The sequence below is a fragment of the Notolepis coatsorum genome (genome assembly GCF_963971535.1).
Source record: "Notolepis coatsorum genome assembly, chromosome: 12".
Taxonomy (NCBI): Eukaryota; Metazoa; Chordata; class Actinopteri; order Aulopiformes; family Paralepididae; genus Notolepis; species Notolepis coatsorum.
The window spans coordinates 72,712,129-72,740,115 of record NC_140176.1 but is presented as its reverse complement, the minus strand read 5'-3'; the positions used below and the strand labels follow the sequence as shown (position 1 = coordinate 72,740,115).

The window sequence follows — 27,987 nt, the reverse complement described above, 5'->3', positions numbered from 1 at the left end:
GGTCAATATATGCTTACAAGATAAATATTTTTCATAAAATAGTAAAGTATATAGTCAACGTATACGTTTAAATATTAGGATATAATATGATATAAATATGTCAATTGATGATTATTAACCACCGAGTAGTAGAGAAGAGGTAGAATGACATGTTATTAAGTTAATGTTTGTTTTAACAATTTTGGTTTGTTGTTGCTTTTTATTTAATTAACTTTAAATTCTTCAGATAATACAGGAATTATTTTAATTTAAAAATATATATATATAAGAAAATGAACCACCATAAACTATTACACACATTATTATTCAAGTGTCAAAGTCCCTTTCATGGCAGGATGTGATCAAGATCCACTTTTGAAAGTGGTCTACCATTATCCTCACTCCTTGGGAACCAGCATGACTCACCCAGCAGGAGGTGGGGTTTGATGATGTGCAGGTTGATGAAGGTGTTGTAGCAGTCGAGGCTGGCCAGCAGCAGGTCCATCCACTGCAGAGTGGCCCTCACACTGAAAGGGCCCGACAGGTCCCTGAGGGTGGGCTGGGAGAGGAGGCCTCCGCCCTCCAACTGTGAGATGAGGAACGCCATGCCCTGCTCCTTCACAAGCTCCTCCATCCACTGGGATGGAGATTTCTTGCCTGAGTTGTTTGATCGCGCACACACACACACACACACACACACACACACACACACACACACACACACACACACACACACACACACACGCACACACACACACACACACACACACGAACGAAAAGCAGTTGAGAAAATTGGTTCTCAAAGTAGAAACACTAGTAACCTAGGATATTGTCAACTATACAATGAAAGAATGCCTTTTAGATTATTTTAAGATTATCTTTACAATGGTCAGCTGTGGTAGGCTGTCTACATTTTACATTTACATTTAGTCATTGAGCTGTCGCTTATATCCGAAGTGACTTGCAGATTGTGAACAACAAGTCACCAGGAGGGGTGCATCTCTGGCAGCTGAGGGTCAGTGGCATTGTTTGTAAAAATAGTACGAACTAGCAGGCTGGTGTGGTTCACCAGTCTCTCCATGACGCCAGCATCTTAAAACTATGTGACAATTGCAGTCCTTTAAAAAAAACATTTTAAAGTTTTATTTTGAGGGGTTGTCTGGGGTAAAACATTTATAAATATATAAAATTGCAAAGTTTACTAGGAACAGATAATTTTTGTAAAATCTAAAATTGGTTGGACTGGTTACCAGAGGTTGTAGAGACATTGATATAGTGCACCATGAAGGTTATACAGTCATCAATGGCGTGTATGTTGTGGTTTTGTTACTGTATGCTACTGTACATTTGAACTCCAAATTAGTTCCTTATGAAATGTTCAAGTGCTGATATCTTGCGAGATTAAGCTGATACTTTGTGAGATTAAGTTGATACTTTGTGAGATTAAGCCGATATCTTGTGAGATGAAGCTGATACGTTGTGAGATTAAGCTGATACTTTGTGAGATTAAGCCGATATCTTGTGAGATGAAGCTGATACGTTGTGAGATTAAGCCGATATCTTGTGAGATTAAGCCGATATCTTGTGAGATGAAGCTGATACGTTGTGAGATTAAGCCGATATCTTGTGAGATTAAGCTGATACGTTGTAAGATGAAGCTGATATCTTGTGAGATGAAGCTGATACGTTGTAAGATGAAGCATCACTCACTGTGAACAGTGATCACAAAAGGTTGCTCACCTGGGAGCAGTGGAATGAACTCATAGAAGAGTTCCATGCATTTGTGGCGACACTCTGTCTGTGGTCGGCCACACTGCTCCAGAAGCCACAGGACCAGGTCTGATAGGCAAACCTCTTCACCCGGAGGAAATCCCCTTGACAAAGAAGATAAGGAAAGAAATATTACTGGATGATGAAAAAAGGAGATTACTGGACACTGAAACCCCATGACAGGAAATAAAAGGAGTGCTAGAGGAGATGTGGTTTTGCTCAACACTATCAAGGACAAATATAATAAAGAAAAAGGTCTAGTATGTGACCATTTGCCCCATTTAATTGGACTAGAGCATGGAATAGTCATCTTTCAAAAGGAGCCCAATCCTGCTTTCAGTGAAATGTTTCCGAATCAGAATTATAAAGCTAAATAGGTATAAATAAAATATTAAAACATACATTAATCTGGAGTTGTATTATAACTAGTGCCGTCAATCGATTAAAATATTTGTGAAAATGATTGTCCATAGTTAACTCGCGATTAATCGCATTAAAAAAAATGTTTATCTACCTTAAACAGATCTTTTTCAAGTTCCAAGTTTTAATACTCTTATCAACATGAGTCAACAAATGCTTGCTTTATGCAGCCATTTAACACAAAAGGATGACCCTCATGCATTGCAAATTTGCATCAAATTCAAATAGGTATTAAAACATACATTAGTTTCAAGTTTCTTTAATAGTTGTCATACAGAAGTACAGAATACCTTTATACAAAATGCTTCTTTCTGTTATGCTCCAGAGACTGTGCTAGACAAAAGATAAGTATGAAATAAAATAGTATAGCATGTAAAATAGAAGTAAAAAATAGAAGTCACGTACGTAGACAGTGGTCAGTATATACATACGGTATGTACAATGTTCAATGCAGTATGGTAACTGAGTTACCATACAATATACAATATACTATGCAATATACTAATATACAATATACTATATAGTGCAAAGCAGAAATGGGATACTTCAATTACACCACAATGTATTTCTTATTTTAGTTTGGAGACATAATTTCACAATGTATTTATTAATAAAGCTCTACACTGAACAGAAGCAATTTTTTTAACACTTTGTTCACTATTGTATTGTAACCATTGAGAAAAAATTGGCATATGCAGTAGTTAAGAGTTACAGCGGGATGTGAAACTATTACTATTGTCTGTCAGCCTACTGCCATGCACCTCAAACTGTGGCTTTCGCCAAGTGTGTGTAAAGTACCAACCTGGGAATGCGTCTCTTGTTGTTGTGCTTGTTGAGGCTGACTGCCTTGTATTTGATGACTCTCTTCAGATGGTCAATGGCACTGCCACACTGCTGCAAGGTTCCTGTAGATATGGACAAAACCACTGCTGATCACCGCAAGGCCCTCTCCTCAAATCGCCTCAAATCTCAGAGGGAAGCAACAGTTGTGATTAAGAAAGGATAAAGAAAAGAGGGAAGGGTTTAAGATAGGTCAATAGACGTGTGTACTAGTGCAATCGTTTCTATACTTATTGTAAAACTACATAATGGGTTTTCAGGAAATGTTCTGCTTCAATAGTAAAATTGTCAGAATTTCTTTGACACATGCAATTATAAACATTTAAACTCAAAAAATAATTTAATTATGATAATACATACAAAATAAAAGGAGGACATTTTTTTTTATTACATATTTTGACAATACTATGACTAAGAAAATCAGACCACAACAACCCTGAAATTCAACTATAAAAACCATTATACAACATTTAGTTCCAAACACGCATTGAATGGGAAATATCCTGAGTGCTTATATAACAGCAGCATAGGAAGTGGTAAACTTACATTGCATAGGAACGAGTGAAGCCTAAAATAAAGCTTTGGTATTTGTTTAACCTTGTGTTTTAACCATCTCACTGCCACACGACAGAAGGTTAACCCTTTACTATCACACAACCGACGGTCGTTAACCGGCTGTCGTGTGGCAGTGAAAGGGTTAACCTTATGTGTATTGTCACAGTGAAAGGGTTAACCGTTTGGTAGTGTGGCAGTGAAAGGGTTAAAGGAGTATGTAAACATTTTCATATAAACCAATAAAATATTAACACTTTGGATGCCAGCCACGACATAACACGTGTTAACAGCCCGCCCCCTGAATGCCCAGCACGACAATTAGCGTGGTTTTTTTTTATTAGCAATCTGAATTCATATTTCATCAACCGAGTCTACCGTTGGGAAACCAGCCTCATCAGGAGCTCAGATGTGAAAAAAGCGCCCCCTATCGTCTCCCAGATGGTAATGCACCCTTTTGGAATGGACTCAATGAAAATGGATGAGAAAAAAAAACTCCGGAATCCACATTTTACTTCTCGCGCATGTAACCGGAGATGATTCCAGTCATTGTGGACCATCAGAACAGCGTGTAATATGTCTTTACAGTATGTAGCATTGGATCAATAAAAGGATTGATTTTTGGAATGGCGATCGGGAATTGGAATAATCTTTTTGGATACCATCTGATCTCAGGTAAGGAATCTATTTTACCAGTCTTAGGATAATCAGACCTGTTTTCACGGAGATATAAGCTTTTCCCCTATGTTTGATATGGCTGTTTGGCTGTGCGAGCGATCAGGAAATATATCAGAGCAGATATCAGATCGCCTATATAGCGTGCATACGTACACATATACTATCGATAATCTAGCGTTTATTTGAAAACTATTCATAAATAGGCAGAAAAATGAGAATGTTTTTTGTGTATTCTAGAATATTCCATTTATTATGGAATATTTTTATTTTCTTTGAAAACGAGGGCTTTTCATGTCAGAAGCTGAAGGGGTATTGGGAGGAGATAGGGGAAGCAATGATCAGAATATTAGGATACGGGATACCACAAACAGGACTGGTGCTTTACTTAGGAGGCCTGACACACGAGGGAATACAAGGAGGGGACAAATATTTAATAAAGATAATGTTGATAGCGGCCAGAAAAGCAATAACGAGACTGTGGTATAAGGAAGACCCACCGACAATAGCAAAATGGGTAGGAATAGTGGAAGAAATACAGGATATGGAAAGGATAACACACATGCTGAGGTTACAGGAAGAGAAATTTGGGGAAAGATGGGGAAAGTGGGAGGATTATAAAAGGAACGAGAACGACATCACAGAGGAAGAACCAAATGCAACACAAGAGAGCGAAGGGTAAAGGAGGAAAGATGTTCAAGCAGGGTCTATGAACCCATGTCACACACCTGTACTTTAGTTAATATTATCTATTTTGTTTTTGGGATATTACAAGTGCTGAATGCTTTTATACCTTATTATTTATGTCTGTTTAACGGTGTGATATTAAATATTCAGGGTTGATGTGGTTTGTGTATGGGTGAAACAAAAGGCAAAGTGAAAGTTAATAAACAAGAGAAAAAAAAAGAAAGGACGAAGGAGAAGGGAAGAAAGAAACTCAAGGAGGGTCTCTGGACCCAGATCACACATACAAACCTTAGTCAGCATTTATTGTCTCTGAGTAGGAATTACCTGTTTATGCCTGTTTAAGGGAGATACACAATCAGCCTTTGTATCAAATACCTAGAAAACAACAGTAGGGGAACCAGACAACTAACCATGTGATACCCATGTAAATATTTATGTGCACTGTTTTTTCCTTTTGTTTTTATTGTGATACTAGTCTCTTCATTTTTTATTATTTATTTTTTGTAAGTGCTGTCTGTCTAAATAAATGTTAATAAAAAATTTAAGTTTAAAAAAAAAAGAAAACAAGGGCTTTTCAAGATGCTATAAAACAGAAATGAACCGATAAGCGACGGGCAGATTAGACACATAGCCATAATTTAAAACATAGATTAGGCGATATTAACGCTAACATTGAAGTGGAGGCTGGGCATTCAAGCACTAAATCGTGTGCCCCCTGCTGGGCACTGAACGTGTTAATGATCATGCTCTACGACACCATAACAATGGTGCCAACAGCCACAATATAGCGCTCCCTCACATACTGTATGATATGGCTTAATAATTACCCATGGAACGCTCATCTGAGTGAGCAAGAGCCAGACTTTCCACAAATATGACCAGCGCTTCGAAGATGAACTGTTCCACCAAGGTGTTCTCCTCCCTACAGAGACAAACAGATAGTCACACTGGATATTTAACCCTCTAAGATCTAAGTACATTGACCATGTGAGCATCTGGACATCTTTGTATATGCAATTCTGGGTTCACCCTGGCTGTAACCTACCCTTTCTTTCAGGAGCCATTATGCATTGCCTTTGTGCGAGAATAGGGCATATATAACCCCATTTTTTATTTATATTATACCCATTTGTTTATACAGTAGGTGTTGTGAACCTCCATGAGAAATGGTGTGAATACACCTTTTCCTCTCTATGTTGCAGCCATTTATTTACTGTAATAACACTGTAGTAACAACGACAATACAAAGATAGACTATAGAAAACATAAACTTGTTTGATAGTAAATGGGTCTTTTAATTTGGAAGCTCTGTGCAGACAGGAAAGAACGTGACCTGAATTGTCTGTAGATGTTATTGAACGCCAGGGAAGCACCCAGTCGTTTGAAGCCATTGGGGTGTAGAGCCAGGCTGTAGATGCGCTTGAACAGAGACTTGATGTTGGCCGGGCTATTCTCTTGCTGCTTGGGGGTGGTCTGCTTGATAGACCACTTGACAAACTCTTCGATGCAGCGGCCACAGAAGTCTCGCAGAGTGCTATCCACTGGGTCAATCACACCATCCTGCAACAAGAGACCCATTTCTGTATACGGTACTTTTGCTTTTTATATAAATTGTAGTGGAGAGTGGGCAGTTTGCGTCCCTTTTTTGTTATTTTCTCAGGAAGATAGAAGGTAGGCTGAGGAGACAAAGGTCTGGTGGGGCACAACCTCAGGCAACTAATGGGAAACATGGTTCTAAACCACTCTGAGCAATAAGCATACAAGCAAACATTTTAAAGTTAAAAAGTTAAAATTGATAAATTGGTTACTGGTCAAAATTCTAAGTTCCCATTAGAGCAGGTTTGTCTAGGACTCTAGGTGTTCCTTCAAGTGCAAAGTTTTGACAATTGCTAGTCGTATAGTTACATGATTCAAACCTTCTCTCAAAGTGCATAATTTATATCACACAACAATTTATAGTGGATGCTTTCCCCTATGACAGGAATGTAGAGGATTGTGGCCATTTTAAAAGTTGTACGGTGCTGGGAGCTAATCTTATTCAAAGAGAACAATCACAACAAAACACGCCAGGTCAAACGGTACGAGACAAACACTTGAAAAGTATGAAATCAATCCAAATAATAAGACAATGGGGAATCTTACCATAATGGCCTCAAGGACAGCTACTGTATCTTGACTCTCAAACTTCTTGTTGTTGGTAAACCAGTGGATTAGCTGCATCACCAGTGGCTCAAACAGCTGTCTGGTAACCTGGAAACCAACACACAGAGGTGATCCTACCTCACTCTGTCCACCCTTCTTGACAACATCTTATTACCATCAGCAGAGAAATAAAACTATGGACTGCTTCTTTATTGTAGAATAAAATTTCAGTTTAGCTTCATGCAATGGTAACATTAGACTACGGCCATGTCCACACATACCCCACCTAGACCCACTCCAGTTCACCTACCAGCCCCGACTGGGGGTAGAGGATGCTGTCATCTACCTGCTGAACTGAGCCTACACTCACCTAGACAAGCCGGGGAGCACTGAGTCATGTTCTTTGACTTCTCCAGTGCTTTTGATACCATAAGGGCTGCTGGGTGAGAAGTTGGAGGCGATGCAGGTAGAGGCTCCCCTGGTGTCCTGGGTTGTTGACTATCTGACGGGCAGACCACAGTACGTGCGCCTACGGAGCTGTGTGTCAGACAGACTGGTCAGCAACACCGGGGCCCCGCAGGGGACAGTCCTCTCTCCCTTCCTCTTCACCAACGACTTCCACTATCGGTCAGAGTCCTGCCACCTTCAGAAGTTTTCTGATGACTCTGCGATAGTGGGATGTATAAAGGACGGTGACGAGAGGGAATACCGGGAACTGGTAGTGGACTTCGTCACATGGTGCGACAAAAACCACCTGCAGCTAAATGTGGCAAAGACCAGGGAACTGGTGGTGGAGCTGGGTAGGAGGAGGAGTGCACCTGTGACCCCCGTTTCCATCAGGGGAGTCGATGTGGACATGGTTGAAGAGTACAAAACAAATACCTCCGTGTGCACATCGACAACAAACTGAACGGGTCAACACATGCAGAGGCACTGTACAAGAAGGGCCAGAGCCGACTCTACTTCCTCAGAAGGCTGAGATCCTTCAATGTCTGTACAAGGATGTTGAGGATGTTCTATGAGTCGGTGGTGGCGGGCGCCTTCTTGTACGCTGTGACCTGCTGGGGCAGCAGACTGAGAGCAGGGGATACAAAGAGGCTGGATAAGCTGATCAGGAAGGCCAGTAGCGTGGTTGGGGTGGAGCTGGACTCTCTAGCGAGGGTGGCGGAGAGGAGGAGCCTTGCTAAGCTCCAGACCATCAGGGAAAACTCCTCCCACCCACTATACACAGACTTGGCTGACAGGAGGAGCGTGTTCAGTGCTAGGCTCACACTACCTAAATGCAGCACTGAACGGCACAGGAAGTCCTTCATTCCGACAGCCATCAGACTATACAATGCATCACTGTGCCTCACTGCATCACTGAGCACAGAGTGACAGTTACCATCTTCCTGGACTTTTACTTTTTAAACAGCACTGTGCATTATTACACCTACAGTACTGTAGACTTCAGTATATTTTTACTGTATATTTTATTCTATTCTTAGGAAATTTGTTTTGTTATTCTTATTCGTGACATGTTCTGTCTAAATGTTTAATGTGAGCGATTTGCAGTGTCAAATTTCCCTCTGGATAATAAAAAGGTATCTTTTAAACCATAGGTTTTTCTATGCGGTTTTGCCTTTCGTCCACACACAAACTGCGCTTTATGTCACTGAAGCCGTACCTTTTTGAAAACTCCTGCCAGGGTGAATAAACTAAATAAAATTAAAACAGTGTATTCATATGGACGGGTTAACATAATGACTAATGGCCCAGTCCACACGTATAGGGATATTTATTTTAATGGAGAATCAGGACCATGGAGAGCTCCTCTACAGCCTCCAGTCCAGGTAATTTCATGTGCATTGTTGTAGTGGGATTGAGAGATAAAAAAAACATTGGTGTAAAACAAAGGAGGAAAAACCTTGGTTTCCAAAATACCTGTGTACATGTGGGCACATTTACCTAAATGTGTTAGGTAAATGGTAGACCAATCGTGAATAGCGTCTACGGTCCAAAATAACTAAGTTATCCTTTAAGTCAAACAAAGAGAGCCCACTAACCTGATCCACATCACAGGCCAGACGCAGCAGCACAGGAAACAACCTCTTGTGCAGGTTGTACATGGGAGGCAACCTGTTCTCCCCTTCCACCATCTGAGCGCTCTTCCCAACCATGTAGACCACCAGGCTGTGGAGCAGCTCACAGGCTGCCACCTGCACCAAGACAAAACCAGTCAGCATGTGTAAGAATCACTAGGTTGTTGCAATAGCATTCAGTAAGCAGTTAGTCACCATGTCTGAATGAATACAAGATTGCATACTGTGAACAAGTCGGATAATTCATTTAAATTAAATTACAGCCACACATAGCAATTGTGGTACAGTTGGGAGGTATACAGAATATCCAGGTATACCATCATGGATCCATGTCATCACAGATATATGCAAATGATCAAATTATACATATAAGTTCATCTAAAAATCTTTCCTTGCAGCAGTATTAAAGATTTTGGGATGAAAATGTTATTAAAATATACCGTACCCTTTTGAATGAAAACACCACGCTGACAATTTGATCAAAAACATGTAAATAAAAAAAGATTTAAAGCTATTGTGATATCATATTCCAAGTATATTGCACGCCCCTATATTATGGGGTTCAAGCCTCTATGGGAATGATACAAGTCATTTTGAGAGTCCATAGCAAATTTCAGAGTTACTGGAAAATCCATCTACTGAGAATGTGTACAATCACTTCAAAGTTTTTCATATATGCAAACTCAAATAAAAAAGGATAAATAAATCAATAATAATAATAATAATAATAATAATAATAATAATAATAATAATAATAATAATAATAATAATAATAATAATAATAATAATAATAATAATAATAATAATAATAATAATAATAATAATAATAATAATGTTATTATTATTATACAAATACTAATTATTATAAGTATTATAATTTAAAAAAAGTTTTTACTAAAATGTACCGGTACTAAAAAGTTTTACAAAAACTAACATTTTAAGTTTGTATGAAACTATAATGATGGTGTATTAGAGACCTTCCACCATCATGGGGACGTACTTTGGTTTGTCTGTCGCTGGTGGACAGAGCCAGTTCAGCGATGCGAGGTAGAAAAGGGTCGAGGTAGATGACTGGCTTCATGTCACTGAAGGGAACTGCAAAGCTCAACCTTTTCTCCGAATCCCAGGCAACAAACTTCTTCATCATCTCCTCTGCCGACACCGCTAAAAAGGCAACATGCGAACACCCGCAATTACATTTCTGGCACATTGAAACGTGAGTTATTTTGCAGTCTCACATTTGGTCCTTTTCAGTTAATAAAATGCTTAATGCCAATTATTGTGCAGAATGTTTTTGCATCTATCCATATTTTGCTCATTAACCGTCCATTTGCATGCCTGCATCAGGTAAGTTTGGGTAAATGGTGTTCTTCTAACTATACTGTATGGGTGTATGTATGGGTGCCTTTGGGGAAGGGGAGTAGTGTGGATCCCACATAACTTGAATGGGGCCATTCCCAGTACATCATGGCCCTTTCTTGTTTAACAACAACAACAACAACAATCAAATAAATTAATAAATGTAGACTACTAATATCATGCAAATGAGCATTGTTTTATGTGTCAATAAATAGTAAGGTTGGATTGCTTTGCTTATCACATCTGCCACTGCAATGTTCATCCAAATGACACCTTCGCCATGGCAACACATCAGCTTTTTTTTGTCTCATGCCCCAACCCAACCCAATTCCCAAGACTCATTATCAATGACAACATTATCAAACGTTCTATGGCAGACACCCAGTCAGATGGAACATGCAAGCATGTAGATTTGAATAGGAATCAGTCAGTTCCTAGTTCTATGGCGGTTTCCTACCGGTCACCAGATTTCTGTTGAGCTGTCCTCCCAGGTGTCCCAGCAGCCGCACCACCCTGAGCCTCACCATGGCAACAGGGGTATCTTCCTCCTGACACGCACAGTACACAACTCGAGTCAGTGAGGCCGTTTCCACCGGCCATTAAGGTCCGATCTGGGTCATCCAACAGCAGGTACAGTAAGCAAGTACAGGTGTGAATGCACCCAAGATGTATTGAGAACACATTGAGATCTAAGATCCTAGTTGTGGAAATAACTTCCACCTTTTTTTTTATAATTTTGATAACAAAATGATTATTTTTTTATTAAATTCTTAACAGCCATTATGACATGGGAAACAATTGGCTTTATTCACATGCCATCGTTAATCAAAACCAGGAGAATTGCATTGAATGGCTGCCTTTTCATTCAAAAAGACCCATTGTAGTCAATCAATATTAAAACTATAAAAATGTCAAAATGGAAATAATTTTCATAACTATTCCCATCTTCTGCATCTTCCCACCCCATTAACCAAAATGGCAGCCGTGTGATGAAGGCAGCTCAGACAAATTCCTTGTTTTCCCCAAGGAGGGTAAATGGAGGAGATGTCACAACCCTAATATTGCATCGCATCCTGTGAAGAAATTAGGGTATCACACATACGTAGTTAGAATGTGTCTGCATTTCCATTGATTTGTTCCCCAAACACCAAACAACGATCTGAGCATGTGCCGTACGCACATCTCCCATTGGGTGGCTTACTGGCAACTTAGCCTGCAATATATTAGCCTTAGTTTTCCCACCCAAGTCCAGTTTTCTTTATTAAGATGGCATCCAGTTGGATAAAGCAAACTGCTCCGTAAATGCTAAAAAGAAAGCGTTGTTACTCCTCTGTTACCATGCCAAGCTGCTTGGACTTCTTCAGGAGTCTGGTCATCATTCTGCCGTATCCTTTCTCCTTCCTCGAGGACAAGGTGGACATCACCTCCCAGCCGCTCTCATCCTTATCTGAAATCAAAGTCAACGAAGGGATGGAAATATATTCACCAATTCTGTATATTTTAGTGGTCAAAAGTTGTAGTCTAACTTTAATATTAAAGTAAATACGCCAACAAAAACCGATCAATGATATCCATCGCTGTGCCAATTCATACCATATGCAATCAATCTAAAAAAAAAGTAAAACGTTTTTTTAAACGGAATAAAGAACAAACTGGGAAAACATTGGGGTGCACCATTAGTGGTGGTGGTTTTTAGGTATCCGTCTAGATGGGGCAGGATGATCTGGTAGCAGGGCCTCATGGTCTCAAGGGGGATGTTGGAGGACCAGTCCTCCAGGGCGTCTAGTGCCGCGTTGGCCAGAGGAGTGTGGCTCAGGCCCAGCTTCAGAGCCGCCTGGGATCACACACGCGCGCGCGCACACACACACATACACACGCACACACACGCGCGCGCACACACACACACCTTATTAGTTAGAGTACACGGACAGTTTCACCTTTATAAGACAGAACCCACTAATCCAGATACACCTGGGTGACTGAATACTGCATAACAAGCGAACACATGGCTGTTTGATGCGAGAAAGCCACATGAAAAGTTACCGTTTTAATAATGTTGTGTTCAATGGCAGGGGTTTACATACATATTTACTCTTCAAAGAAGTATATTCTAGGATTACATTTGGTTCACGGCGCCTCAACGTTATTTTGTTTCGATGTATCACACAAGATGGAATCATTCTAAGAATCACATGTATAGCATTATGTTTTGTAAACAAACTGTAGGCTCTTCGAATGTAAACAGACCCCTCTCCCCACAAAACTGCGTAGTGCAGCTTTAATTTTCGTAAACAGCTTGTTGAAAAGAGTGAGTCCCACCTGCAGAGCGGGAAGGTAGGCTCTGATGTCCAGCGCCACGATGCTGTGGTGCAGCGAGAGCACGAAGGCCAGGCAGGATGCCAGCAGCTCGTCTTTGTACTGCTTCATCCTCACACACACCTGGCGGGACACGCAACACATGCTACCAGTATCCACAAGGAACAAGAATACATATAGATATTAAAAAGTGAACTGATGTAAATGAGACTGATGTAGTAATGATGCGATTGATTATTTTTTATCTTTTTTTTATCAAAATTCGTTTTTTCTTTGGAATGTGTTAGGCCTTCAATCATTCATTGTACTTCAATATTGAGTATACATTTTTTTTATTTCCTTTATGCTTTCCGTATTTTTCTTCTTATCTTAATTGTATTATTAATTACCGGTACATTCTGTATTTGTATTCGGTTATATCATTTTCTTGTGACGACCCCAGGAAGACAAGCGGTCATTCATTTGACAACTAATGGGATCCTAATAAAGCATAGGACGTAAAACACAACACCTCAATAGTGCTTTCGATTCCTCACGATCAAATGAATGTTCCGTTGTACGTCTCCATGCTTCCCCAGACCTGTGTAGGAACCATGTAGTCGACACAATACAATTCAAAGAAATTTACCTCTTTTCCGAACTTTGCAAAGAGTGCAAAGCAGGCGGTCCTTGCGGTGTCGACCTGGTTGGCCTCCAAGCCTTTAGGAGCAACTCCCTGTTCAAGACAAAACATTCATTCATATCACTTGTTCAGTTTGAAGAACCCATTGAGTAGCAATGCCATTGCTTTTTTTTGAGTTTGTTGAATTCCAGAAAAATTTTCGCCTTATATTTGAGATGACTGGGCATTTTTTCGTGGAATAGAACAGACCAGTTCAGATATTGGTATTGGTTCTCAGGTGAAAATTGGGTATCGGTATCCGAGAATTCCCCCCCCCCCCCCCCCCCCCCCCCATACTCCGCACTTCTTCAACCATTATCTGAATTAAAAAAAAAAAAAAAATCTAACCCTAACTAACCGTACTGTCATGCACTTGTCCTAATAAACTAACCTACACTGTAGCACTCAACACTTTGATGAACATTGTTGCTCAGCTGATAGAGTTGTGCCCTTCCTGATGGCTTGTCGTACAGAACTTGTAAGTCGCTTTGGATAAAAGCGTCAGCTAAATGACTAAATGTAAAATGTAAATGTACTCCCAATTGAAATCCAGATATGTTTAACCATCAAACAATGTGGCCTCCAGAGGGGAACACGAGGCCCTTCAGTGAGTGAAAATACCTGGAAAAACGTGATTCTCTTGCCGATTTTCATGGCGACAGAGAGCAGCTTGTAGAAGCCACTGACGAGGGGATATCTGATGGAGTGGATGATGAGCTCGTGGCTCAGTGTGTAAACCCACGGCTGGAAATACTCCACGTGTTTATTCAGCAGCAGCTCACTGCAGAGGACACAGACAGAGAAATGGCATCGCAGATCTTACAGTGGCTGCTCAAATAGTGCCAATTCACAGGCATTGAAGATTTATTTCTATGGGTCGTTATCAGTCCAAGGTATGAGGGTTCATTGTGGTCCCTTCCTAATCATATCACGAAAAGCTTGTATCATTAATAATATATTCAGGTACACTACAACTCTTATGTCCATTACCTGCAGAAGTCTACCAGGTTGATGAAAGCTGTGAAGTCCTTGGCCTTATTGGGCAAGAGGTGTGCAGTGGGGTCCGAGGAAGGCAGGACTATACCAGTCACATCATCCTGGCCCTGAGACACAAAGAGGCAAATGACATGATGGAACACTTGATCATTACCGGCTATTTCTCATCTTAGAATTGATGCATCTTCCCTTGGGAAGCAACCGTTGTGATTGGAGGATCAAGAAAGGGGAGGGGGGGAGATACGTCAAATAACTTTTGGGGAATATTTTATCTTTTCAAAGTTATCAGTCATACATGACACAAAACATCAAAGACAAACAAAACTGATCCCCTCCTTACATAAACTCAACATGAAAAGAAACAACGACCAAAAACAGAAAGCAAAACAAAAAGAGTGCATAGAGTGAAACACAGACAGACATTCTGCTTTAAAGAGGCCTACTGGTTAACCAGAAACAGTCAGATCCCTATCAAGTGATGCACCTATATATATACTCTATTTCAGAAAGGTGTTGTATCTTTTTCTGAAAAAGTTACGTTCATTTTAGTTGACCGCCTAAACCTTGGGTATATTCACATACATATATTGAAGAATTTGACTTGTACATGGAAGATCTGATTTTTTAAAGAAATTACTTATGGTAAACAAAAATAACTGTTAAAAAAAGAATTATTTAAAACTGGAAACAAGGGTATTATATTATATGCCAAAACACTGGTTGCATTTGGGAAATATATGTGAAGACTGATTTTTCTTTATTATTTTATATATACTTTTTTTTTCTATATATACTTTTTTTTGTTTTTTGTTTTTGTCCCAATTTGTCGTTGTGCCAATTCCCCCCCCTCCCCTACCTGGCTGCTCTATGCATGCTCTCCTACGAGTCGGTACAAGGGCGTCCCGAGTCGATCGCACGCTTCCTCCGAGACGTGCGCCGACAGCCAGTGACGTCTTTTCACTTGGCAGCAAGGACTCTCATTGGTGAAGTGTAACGCATGGGAGGGCACGCTATCTCCACCAAGTCCTGCCCCGCTTAGCAAGCGCTGAGACCTGACCTGTAGGCGTCGCTGTCCACAACGCCAGATTCCCACCCGCCAGCTTCGTCAACCCCCTAATACTGCCAATTGTATTAGTGTGAACGGCCAGCCAAGCTGGTGGCAACGCCGAGAGCTGGACTCGAACCCAGCATCTCCTGCGTTGGTGACGAGCGCAATCTCCGCTACGCCACCTGGCCGCCCTAAGACTGAACTTTTTGATGCAAGTTTTGAAAAGGTGAAGGCTCACGGGACCCTGTATGTATTCAGCTGACCACCTGCCATTAAACTATTCGAGTTTCATTCTTGTGTTTGAGTCTTTCTCAGTTCATAAGAATTGGTTGAGAGAACATGAACAGAAATCTTTTGAGATTCTCACCTCTTCTGCCGTGGTGACTTTTTGCACAGACAGGTCCAACTTCTCCAAAATGCGGAGAATTGATTTCACAACCTCGTCGTACAGCAGACGGCTCAAAGACCCCAGAGTGTTGTTCTGGATCTCAAAAGCTCCATCCAAAAACCCTGAATCCTAAAAAGGATAAACAGGACATGGATTACATTATAAATGTCCATTTGTCTTATTCACCTAGCCGTCATATTGGTCAAGTTTGATGCAATGTGAGGTACGGATGCGGACATTTTTAGAACAGAGTTATAAAAATGCCACTTCATGAACCGAAGTAGTCAAACAGAAAGATTTTTTTTATTTTCGAACAAGTATAAAAACAAAAATCTGTTCATTTGACATATACAAAAGATAATAAAATCATTTAAAAAATTACAACCAAAAGAGAAACGGAGATAAACAAATCATAGTTTACCCTGTTCGAAAAAGGAGTAGGAAGAAGTATACACTTTTATTCCTACCCCTTTTTAACTATCACAAATTAATGAAATTATATAATTGAATCTATTGTTAATTATATGTATCCAGCAGAATAAAACTGTTGGAATCACAAGCTCACAATGACCTGACTTTTTTTTTCACTGCCCTAGTTTTCATGCGTTGAAATACATGGAAGTGAATTAAGTCATCAGCTAATTGGAATGTGTTCATAGCTCTACGAAAAACTAAGGTGAATAAGGGGAATAGGGCAATGAATTTAAGGATGAGGGAATTATCCTTCAATTAACAGTTTTCTTTCCATTACATAATGGTGATTCACTTAACCATAGACAAACCATGACTAATTTGGTAATTGATGACAATTTATGAACCTGACAGAATTTCAGTTTGAAATCATCACAGACTGAATGTCATGCACCAGCAACAGTATCAGGTAAATGGGACCAAATCAATGCAGGTTACACAGCAGGCTGTAAGCAATCATCGTAGCACATTTCATGTGTCCCATAATGCAATTTTGTGGGACAATTTATATAATGTTTTGGGATAGGTGTTAAGATTATGTGGACATTTATTTGGTATTTTTTGTTTTGGAAAAAGATAATAAAGGGCAGGATACCTTTAGCCGATCACAGTCTAAAAGGCTCTTGTACAGTGGAAGGTAGTCCTGACAGGACGGGACCTTCCACTTCCCAATACGAACGTGGGAGGAGTCATCCTTCCCACTGGCCTCTTCCTACGGAAACAAGAGGATGGTGTTAAAGATGTACAGTATACCACATTCAACATTTCACTGTTGGGGAGGTGCCAGATTCATCTGTTGTTATCATCTGTCCATCTACATCTATAGTTATTGACTGACTGGCCTATGTCTTAGTATGTGGACTACATCATCAGCCTTAGGACTGTTTTTTAGTTTAGTTTATTTGACAATTATTCAAATGTTAGTTAAGATTATCAAGGATAGCACAAAAAAGTCAGACTTATTTCCATTGTGGTGCTTGGTCTCAGCAGCACATAGTATTTACATAAACATGTATTACATATATTATCATCAGCCTACACAGTATATTGCTAAAAATAAGATTAAAAAGTCAAATACAACATTATTAATAAAATATGTACAGACACACTAAAACTACACCACACTAAAACAGGAAGCTTCCCGAGTTACTCTGGGACATTTTCTAGGAGCCATTTGCTAACGTTCACCTTGAAACTACACAGGTTGAAGCCCTGTTTGGTGGTCAAAGGCAACTCATTCCACTCCTGTGCTCCTGTGTGAGCAAATGAGCACTGTCCCATCTTTGTTTGGAGGATGCAGGTTTGCTAAGCTAGATCTCGTTCTGTGGCTGTGTGATTCCCTAACACTAGGAAAATAGTTGCTAAAATATTTGGGGGCTCTGTTATTGATTATTTTGTGCACCATGTTGAGCATAAGCCGGGCTACTCTGGCCTCAACTGGTAGCCAGTTGAGCTCCTGAAAATGACTCCTCCCAACATGATCACGAGGGCCTGAGCCCATCACAACCCTGATAGGCCGTAAGGTGAAGGCTGTATCGTTTCATCCCGTTCCCACCTCGGCGGACTACGCAATTTTCACTCTGGGTGAAAGATATATTGGTGTAGATTTATGAATAAATAGAAAGAAAAAAAAAACGCCTGGATACAGCTGAGAAACAGGCCATAACGTGTTCTGCAGCTCAAGATGTGGATACACTATTTGATGCTGTGCTGAGAGACAGTTTAGCTGTGTTTTTGTTTACATAACTAGCATTCTAGTTTTCTTCAGATACTGTATGCCATCTGTAACGTTACTCTGTGGATGTCATATTTGTTGTCGCCCGACGGCCATATCCTCGCAACAAAGAGAACTGCTATTGGTCGAACGCAAGACATGTGACCGAACTCGCACCAATTACATCAAATAAAACTATGCGGTGACCAAGTATCCGTTTGCGAGGAAAGATCTAGTCCCGACTTTAAAATTATGATTGCACAAAACGGGCAGGATTGTAAATTGAGAACTTTTTATTCCTAAAACATACACCAATATATCTTTCACCCAGAGTGAAAATTGCGTAGTCCGCCGAGGTGGGAACGGGATGAAACGATACAGCCTTCACCTTACGGCCTATCTACCGTAAATCTAATCTAAAATTGCGAGAATCGTTTTCTAGCCACTTCTCAGGCTTCACCTTATGGCCTATGATCAGCGTATTCTGTGACCTGTAGTTTCTTTAATGAAACTGACAGTCCCCCAAACCAGGCTACACTAGCATAATCAAAATGACACTGCACTAGGCTGTTGGCTAGCAGTCTAAGGCTTTCCCTGTCAAGCAGATTGGCCATTCTTATGATGAATTGAAAATGGGGGACCCTCATGTAAACAAGACGAAAGTCTTTCTCTGGTCTGCATCCCCTTAACAATTGTATGTATTGAGCTGTACTGTACCCATTCTGCAATCTGTTAATAAAGTTTTCAATCAATCAATCAATTCTAGCCTCTAGCTTGAGTTCTGTGGTTTTCCCCGTCTGATTTCTCCACTGACTTTCATAGAAAACATTGGACAGAAAAACTCACTGAAATTGCACCTGCCGGTATCTGTAATTTCACTCATAATGACAGGAGGGTGAAGATTTATATTTTTACTTTTAACCCTCTGGGACTGGACTAGAATGACACCCATGGGTCAAATACATACTGTATCCAATAGTATGTATTCGAACCATGCCATTCAAATGTATGGAGCAGTTCACTCTCCGTGGCACAAAGCCCCAGAAAAATACATTGAAACCTTTTAATTGACCCGTTTACTCAAGATAACCCACAATTTTGTGTAGGAACTATTTTCTACTGAACTACTCCCCCCATAATCATGAACAGGGTGATGTACTTCAGTAGAAAATAGTTCCTACATGAAACTGCTCACAGAGGTCTGTGGATTACATTGGGGCGTTGAATGCTAGAAACTGAGTGCAATTCATCACCAGTGTATTGGAGTGATGGCAGACATCTTTACGGTAGATATTTCCAAAACTAGACAGATACAGATTACACGGAAACTATCTGGATGGATATAGTACTACAATTTTGTGTGAACTGCCCCTTTAAAAGTTTCCAAAGAATCAAATATAGAATATCAGTCTCTGGGTGCTACGGAGTCATGCATGCTTATTGTGACATGCATCTTTTGGAGAAATAATATTATTTCTCAATTAAAAAAAGCTTTTCTTTGAACAGATTCGAATAAATTAAAGGTATGATTTCTCTCGTATTTTGAAGATCAATCTAATTAACATTTAGTTGGTTTACATTTACTTTAGGTGCCAATAATTATTGCGGGTACTGTAGAATAATTACAATTATAAATGTTGTTTATGCCATTATGAAGAAAATACCTCACCTCAGAAAGCATGATAGGTTTGGAACAAACACGAATTAACCCCTGGTGCACTGAAAGAGAATAGTGAAAAAGAGACAATAAAATGTAACGTTTCATTCAACTGTTGTCTACAACGTCCCTGCCAGAAAAAGGGAACAGCAGAACACAAACACAGAGGGTCTTTGCCATGCTCTTCACATGAATGCCAATTCAAGTCTATTGTTTTCCCGAGCTAGTATGTGTCATCTTGTGGTGTTTTGATGCCATTTCGTAAATGCGTGATAACAGATTTGTGATCAAATTATTACCATTGCTTATTAGACAAAACATTGGAACTGACATCAATTCTCTCTGACCATCTAAATGGTAAATGGCTGCATTTATATAGCGCTTTTATCCAAAGCGCTTTACACTTTGTTCCTCACATTTTACCCATTCACTCACACATTCACACACCGATGGTGGAGGCAACCATGCAAGGTGCCGAGGGGTTAAGTGTCTTGCTCAAGGACACTTCGACAAGCTGAAATTTCCCCAACATATTATCCATATTGGACAAACTGTGACTGATATTGTTAAATACCATTTAAATTAGGATACATTTCAGTGGTAACGGCACACAATGGAAAGACTAACACTTGCTACACACATGCACACACAAACAAAGCATTGTGGCATGAAGCCCAGAGAAGCAAGGAAACACAGACACCCATGTTCTGTGAATAAGGATTTAGACGTACAGTACTCAAGCGGCTGTTTCGACTCACCCACAGAGCTGATGAAACTCCACAGCACGGGCCCTTTAGAGGCCATGGCCACGAGCACCTTCAGGATGGCACGACAGCAGGTGGCCTGCATTTTGTCACTGTACTGAGGGAAACAGTCGATCTGAACCACCAGGAGGCGCTCCAGTAGTGGTGTGTACACCTCTGGGATCTGGGAGCATTCAGAGCACCAAAGAAGTTGTCACAAATAAAAAGTGAATTTGTTGCAATCGAAAGCTTTGGCCAAGCTCCAATAGCCTCAATCTGACATGAAGCAAATCATATACTTTGCAGCGGATCTAGTAAGGAGGTTGGTTGCCTTGTCAAAATGAATGACACTAGTTATATTGTGCAGCTGATTAAGTATTGAGGTTTGTCACCTTGTCCAGGTGAATGAGGACACTGCAACACTGCAGCTGATCTAGTGATGAGGTTGTACAGTGAGGTCGGTTACCTTGTCCAGGTGAATGAGGAGGACACTACAACACTGCAGCTGATCTAGTGATGAGGTTGTACAGTGAGGTCGGTTACCTTGTCCAGGTGAATGAGGAGGACACTACAACACTGCAGCTGATCTAGTGATGAGGTTGTACAGTGAGGTCAGTTACCTTGTCCAGGTGAATGAGGACACTCGCTATGGAATCCAGGAAGCTGGGCAGCTGGTAAAAGCTGTCCTCCTCGCTGTCAGACTCAGTCAGGTACATCTGTTTACAACGCTGGATCAGCTCTGTGTACATCAACTCCACGTCTTGAGGGCAGACTTTTTTGCACGGCTATAGAACAACGACAATTATGATCATTGCATTCTGAAAGACAACTGTACAGTGCAGATCATTCTGAAACACTATTCTGCCAAACATTAGACATTCAGAGAAATTGGTTAACTGCCCAGAGAGGCTAGTGGTTCGTATCAGCTTCCATTCATTTGTGCTAAGCTAGGCTAGCTCGCAGCCGGATAGCTTTCTACTGAACGCATATAGAGGGGAAATTGGTATGCATCTTCTTGTCTGACTCTGGAGAAGACGGTAAGTTAATTTCCCATAGAAGACACAACTCTGCCTTGTGGTCATACTGATACAAACAATACATTAAAACAAATTCAATTCAATAAAAAAATATATTCATAACATACAGCTGCAAAGAATCCATATCCTCGTATGGCAATGGACAGCTCCTTGTATGTCGAGTCCATTGTCTTAATAATTGCGCAGAACTTTTGCATGAAGAATTTCAATTTATTTTTGTGCTCTTCAACATCGTCAGCCACCAGGATGGCAACCTGAAAATCACAAATCATAAAGAATATATTTATCTACATTCATGCCATTTTCTTAAATAAAAAAGGTAGATATCACTCAATATTAGAACTTGCTATTCATGTGACCGAAGGTATTTCATCAATATTACTACAAATTAAAGCATTCAGACTAACCAGTTAAACCCCTTGGTCAGTTCTTAGTTCAAACTGATTCCCCTTTGAGCAGTCAAATTGCTATGGTCTCAGATTCACCCAGGGTTAAAACCCCTACAAGAAGAATTTTTAACAGTATCCGCTTCCATTAATTTGTGCTAAGCTAGGCTAGCTTGCAGCTGGATAGCTTTCTACTGAACGCAGAGAGAAAATTGGTATATACTGTATCGTCTTCTCTGACTCTGGAGAAGACGATAAGCACTTATACCATAATGTTGGCGTGTTATTTGAAGTCCTTTTAAGTCATGTGTCCAGGAAAGCTCTTAGATAGGTTCGGAATAGTATTGTATACTAAAGGAAGATCATGAAGGATACCTGTTTGAGGAAAGACTCGAGCGCATAGTAACTAGTCTTCTTCATCTCAGCATTGACGTGTCCATTCAGTTTCGAAATGACCTCAAACAAAACTCTGTAGTGGTCCATCAGGCAGCTACTGAACTGGTTGGCATGCTTGGCAAACAGTCTCAGACCAGCTGTCAAAGAAACAGGTACATAATTGGGAGTATACAAAACTATACTAAACTTAAAAAGTGAAAGGTTTCTGGCTGTAGGATCATTTAGAATGCTGCATTATGCCATCCTTCCTTATAATGTAAAACATGATTTCTTTTAACTTTTCAAGTCAGCGACCTAAATTAGACTTTTTCTATGTAGTTTTTGGACCCAGACCCATTGAAACATGTCACAGACCGAGTACTGCTGTTGTTATACAGGGACCCACTAGAAGGCAGCACACTACGTATGTTGGGTATTTTAGGAAACCAGGATGCAAAATATTAGGTTTAAAGTGGTAACATTATATAAATATTGGTAGCTTTCTTGAAATACACTCACTGGGTAAAAACGGCAATTCCTTATTGATTTTAACCAATTAAATCATGAAGGGGAGGTATAGATAGTGAGCAGGAGACAAGGTAAAGAGTCTTGAGTAATGGATTGTGGACAAGGGGGTATAACCCCATTTTTGGAGGGATTGATGTTAATCAAATCTTACCGATGGTGACAGCGTAGCGACTCATTTCCATCTGCAGAAAAGATTGAAAAGCAGAAGCTGAGGGCATCTCAGAGTAGGTTGTGTGAAGGGCAGGTGTACTATAGCATGCGATTTATAGGTTGAAGTACTATACAACCTATATAAGTATAGCATTAAAATATAGATCTATATATTGTCACGAACCTTATAGAATTCAGGCTCGCCACAGTCCAAAAACCCACAAGAACTTGCAATTTCCACACACGGACTATTTTCTTTACTTTATTTAAATAACAGACTATTGTCAAACACACGAAAAAATACAATGACCAACAGACTGCGCTTCCAAATGTCCCACTCACCACAAGCGCACAAAAAGCAATAGAATGGTCAGACAGTCCGGGGGTCGATACACAAAGGAGGTTCGTTGCCAGAAAAGGGGATTGTTCACAATTCAGGTTAGTCGTCCAGTCCAGGGTCAGTACACAAGGCGGTATCTCAGCCAGTCCAGGGTCCAATACACACAGAACACCTACTCGCTTTCTCCTCTCCTTCCACTACCACTCACTGTCACCACTCTGAATATCAATCTCTCACTTTCTCTAACAATACCACTCCAACTCGCTCAACTTCTTACTGTCACTCCCGGGATTCCCCTCTCTGTGGATGACGCAGAGCCAGATTCCTGCGCCGCGACATCCCCTTCTCAGTGGCGTGCTGCGACGGTCGCCACAATATATATATATATATATAAATAATAATAATAACAGCTAAAGAGATTGGTCTTATCGGGTATCACAGTAGCTAAAAAACTGATCGCATCACGCTGGTTTCAACCAGAAAAAATGTGCCGGAAAGTTTGGTCTCTTACATATCTCGATGTGATATATCAAGAAATATCTACAGCAAGAATTCTGGGTCTCAACGAATCCAAAATGTCAATGTGGGTAGAAGTGGTGGAGAGAATAAAAGCTAGCTTATAATGGTAGTGTCTGGTTAGGAGTGAGGGATAATGGAGGTACTATCCAAGGAGGGGTCCGGGAGGGGGGGGGTTCGAGCTAGAGCATGTGTGTAGGGTTTTAGAAAATAGGTATTAGGAGTATGTCCTATATAAACATTTATATAATTGTTAATTTCGCTGGATATACACTGTATACGGCTAAAATGTTATTATAGACTTTTTTTTGTCTCGTTTCTGTACTTGCATGTAATTTTAACCACCTTGACTGTTAATTTCATTATGCATTATGTGTTGAGTACTGACTTTTAATAATTTTTGTTTTGCAATAATAAAAAAAAAAAAAAAAAAAAAAAAAAATAATAATAATAATAATAATAATAATAATAATAATAATAATAATAATAATAATAATAATAATAATAATAATAATAATAATAATAATAATAATAATAATAATACACATTTGTTGAAGTTCTGCCTTCCATAGTGTTTATATTTAGTTAGGATCAGTCCGTGAATTTAAATACATTGTGTTGAACAGCTGATGCATAGAAATGTATTTGGACCCCTCAGGCTCTACTGCAATCATCTACCGGTATGCTTACCTGGATGCACCAGGTACACAATAAGAGGTACCTGAACACACAGCACAGTGCCATGATGAATACTGGCCCAATTCAAATACTGTGGTATAATCCTGGGAATGATTCTCACAAGGGGCCTAGAATGGAAATGTATTGCAAACCCTGCCAATGTAGATTTGATGATGTGATGATAACACTTTATAATAACCATCATTAATAAATGGTAAATTGATCGTTAATTACACTAACAAATTGTTATGTAATAGTTAACAATACATTTGATAATTTGATAAATGAATTACTTACACAAACTAATAATATCAAAATGACATAAGTTATAACATTTACTCTTCATTAGTAAACAGTTGAAATCATTATCAAATATTAATGTATTGTAGGTTAACTATACTATCAATTTACTATTTATTAATGATGGTTTTTATAAAGTGTTACCTACTGATGTTTTTCTTTTGTATTGACCTATAAGGTGATGGTTTCAAAACATTAGATCTTTCAAAAGTGTCAGATTGACATACATTCAGGAAGTTTTGATACGTGGTACAGTAATTGCACGTGCCAGACCACATATCAGTAGCAAACACAGTGGCAAAATATTTGAGGATCAAACTCAAAGAATTGCAGTCACACCACATTTACAGTTTGCAAGGCAAAGACATTAACCCACTAGACAACCACAAAGACAACCCCAAAGTAAAGGGCTTTTTACATAGTAGAAGTTACCGAACATATTATTGTAAATATCGAGGATGTCACATTTACCTGTGGACGGACAGCCTTCAGGGCATAATCAAATATTTCCTTTGATGTTGCTGGGTCTACATAAATACAAATTAAAAAAGCATGTCAGAATCTTATAGCCATACACATGTTATCTACAATTATGCTGGATCTGTGAATATATACATTTGAAGAAAACATACCCATGGGACCAATATACACATACACACACACACATACCTTCTTCCATGGATTTGGTGAAATTGACCATTAGAGCGGTGATTCCTCGCAAACATCCAGCCACAACAAGTAGTTTTGGCGTTTTTGTTAGTGAAGTCATCTAAAATGAGACATAGTGCAATGGTGTATTAAGTATGGCTGCCCCCGTTAATCATGTCATCTAAGAGAATAAAGAGCTAGAGGGGTGGTTCCTATCTACACAGTACAGCCATTGCTAGTTAGCTAATGTCCGTTTGTACTTCTAAATACAGTGGACATTAATTGATTGATTGACGTTAATGTGTTGAAATGCAAATATGAACTTTATATTTATGGTTTGTTTATCACATTCATTTCTAGGGTCGGAACAAATTTGACCCCGGAATGAGATTGGCACCACACTGCTATGTCAGCTACAAAATTAATTACTAGTTAATTAAAGATGGCCTTTGATTAACAGTATCTATAGTTAGCTGCAACTTTTGGTATCTGATATTAGCTCTAATGTTTGGTATCTAAGGTTAGCGCTAATGCTAGCTGTGTTAAGACACTTTGCATTGTGGCCTAGCCCTAGATCAGGGGGACAGAGTGAGATCATTACTGGGGACAGGCAGCCATACTAAACACGTTCTCCCATCATAAAAATACATTTATAACATTCAGTTTAACTCTTTTGGGCTACTTTTCTGAAAACAGATTCAACCAATTGTTCAACAGTAAGTTCTAGATTGTCGTTTTGGCTCTGGCTGTGTTCAGGATGCCTGCCCTCCAATAAAACTAGCCTGTAATATTTGCACAATACAAGACAGTGAATTAGTGCAGTGTTTCCCCATATTCCAATGGGGAATATATATATATATATATTATAAATGTATAAATTGTATGTTTTGTTCTATAATCTATCAAATATTATTGGAAAAGAAACAGCCTACAATCTAAAGCTAGGTGCCCAAATAAGGACACATCAGTGCTAGCGAAAAAATGAAATAAAATACATTATATTTTAGGCAAATTAAATATATGAGTAATATAGTAAGGAATAATACAATACCCTTACAACCTAAAACCAGGACATGTGGAGGAAATAGTTTCCAGAAAATACCTGTTCTTTTAGTTCTCCTAGGTAGGCTTTGTAGAGTTTGTCCGAGTTGTTGACCATTTCACTGGGATGGACCTCTCCTAGAACTCCCAGCAGCTCGTAGATTTTACCTAGAACTAATGCAGCAGCACCGACGAGGGGAACGTTAGAGGCAAACATGTTCTGAATTTGACATGTCCACTGGGTAAAGTGAAGTCACCCGGGCACGATGTTTGATTTAAGATGGCTTGAAGAAAACTCACCCGTATCAGACAATTTGGACTTCTGACAGAGCTCGCTATAGTATTTATTGAATATCTCACAGACTCTCAGGTCCTGAGCAACACTGGAAGCCTTGGTCAGATGAAGAACCTAGGGGGAGCAATCAATTATGCCACAGATTCACATTTACATTCATGCTATAACATATAACTGCACACACAATCTTGATTTGTATTTCAAATAAAAAAATCTTATGAGGTATAAGGTCAGAGTCCCCAATTTTATTTTGTGTGGCTTTTTTAACAATATGATGATCTATATAGAACAGTGTCATTCATATGTCAAGTCGCCCAATTTCATGTCAGTATAACTACTGGGACAGAGGACAGGTCAGTGTTTCAAATGGCCTGGGTGTTCTACATTGTTATTAATTAAGTCTTATCCGGATAAAACAGACAGAAGCATAATGTCTAAGGCTAACTATTTTGGATCAGTGAATGAACAGCCTATTCATTTGTTGGGCTGTGGTACGAATTGCCGACCAACTCCATTTTTAGGCATCACTTACATTTCGATTTTTGATCTTGTTCTTTTCTTAATTAATTTAAATTCATTAAAAATGTAATACCACCTCATGCACAAGTGATGAAATATTGATGTTGTACATGTAGGCTAAGTACGTAGACTAGCAACAGACCAGCTCAAGGAATTACTTAACATAACCAATTACTGTCTTGGTTCAATTCATTCTAGCTTTATTATCGAGTTCTTCATATTCAAACATATTGACCTACGGTAACTGCCCAGTTGAAATTATGAGGATGAAAAACCAACCTTGATAAGGAGCCCCAGTACTTCAGACCTGCATTTAGCTCCCTTGTCCTTTGTGTACACAACCAGGCATGTGTCCTGCATCAAGGACAAAAAGAAAAGCATGCTGCTTAACTCAATGGAGGCCAAGCCGGAGATAAGTAGGGTTAACTAGCCGACGCTTGAGCGCCAAACCCGAGAAAAGTCGGGTTTTCATCGTTATTTATTTTATTCAATATTTCCATTCATTATTCATCCCAGGGACACTGGTGTTATCATTGGGAATTAGTCTGAGATTGCAAAAGTCCAATACCGCCGCCTGGTGGGTTGCGGCCAGTATTGCACATCATTTGAAACTCTCTGTATTCGGGTGTGTGTCGATCATTAGGTCCGGGCGGACTATTCCTAGTCGGGCATGGC

The 27,987-nt window shown here is 39.7% G+C and overlaps 1 protein-coding gene across 1 annotated transcript in view; it reads right to left on the bottom strand.

Moving 5' to 3' along the window:
* prkdc (protein kinase, DNA-activated, catalytic subunit) overlaps positions 1 to 27,987 on the bottom strand; it is a gene marked incomplete at its 5' end in the record, with an annotated part of 219,814 nt that overhangs the window by 177,749 nt on the left and 14,078 nt on the right. Inside the window, 28 exons of the mRNA XM_084325881.1 lie at positions 406 to 636; positions 1,720 to 1,853; positions 2,972 to 3,074; positions 5,751 to 5,845; positions 6,257 to 6,483; positions 7,066 to 7,173; positions 9,111 to 9,263; positions 10,147 to 10,310; positions 10,963 to 11,053; positions 11,843 to 11,952; positions 12,180 to 12,339; positions 12,825 to 12,944; positions 13,450 to 13,536; positions 14,104 to 14,263; positions 14,473 to 14,585; positions 15,894 to 16,043; positions 16,981 to 17,097; positions 19,769 to 19,818; positions 20,515 to 20,683; positions 21,120 to 21,284; positions 21,644 to 21,790; positions 22,298 to 22,455; positions 22,977 to 23,007; positions 25,281 to 25,336; positions 25,479 to 25,578; positions 26,560 to 26,672; positions 26,799 to 26,907; positions 27,592 to 27,666. Of these exons, the coding sequence (XP_084182007.1) occupies positions 406 to 636; positions 1,720 to 1,853; positions 2,972 to 3,074; positions 5,751 to 5,845; positions 6,257 to 6,483; positions 7,066 to 7,173; positions 9,111 to 9,263; positions 10,147 to 10,310; positions 10,963 to 11,053; positions 11,843 to 11,952; positions 12,180 to 12,339; positions 12,825 to 12,944; positions 13,450 to 13,536; positions 14,104 to 14,263; positions 14,473 to 14,585; positions 15,894 to 16,043; positions 16,981 to 17,097; positions 19,769 to 19,818; positions 20,515 to 20,683; positions 21,120 to 21,284; positions 21,644 to 21,790; positions 22,298 to 22,455; positions 22,977 to 23,007; positions 25,281 to 25,336; positions 25,479 to 25,578; positions 26,560 to 26,672; positions 26,799 to 26,907; positions 27,592 to 27,666 (3,496 nt within the window). The remainder of the gene's footprint in view (positions 1 to 405; positions 637 to 1,719; positions 1,854 to 2,971; positions 3,075 to 5,750; positions 5,846 to 6,256; positions 6,484 to 7,065; positions 7,174 to 9,110; positions 9,264 to 10,146; positions 10,311 to 10,962; positions 11,054 to 11,842; positions 11,953 to 12,179; positions 12,340 to 12,824; positions 12,945 to 13,449; positions 13,537 to 14,103; positions 14,264 to 14,472; positions 14,586 to 15,893; positions 16,044 to 16,980; positions 17,098 to 19,768; positions 19,819 to 20,514; positions 20,684 to 21,119; positions 21,285 to 21,643; positions 21,791 to 22,297; positions 22,456 to 22,976; positions 23,008 to 25,280; positions 25,337 to 25,478; positions 25,579 to 26,559; positions 26,673 to 26,798; positions 26,908 to 27,591; positions 27,667 to 27,987) is intronic.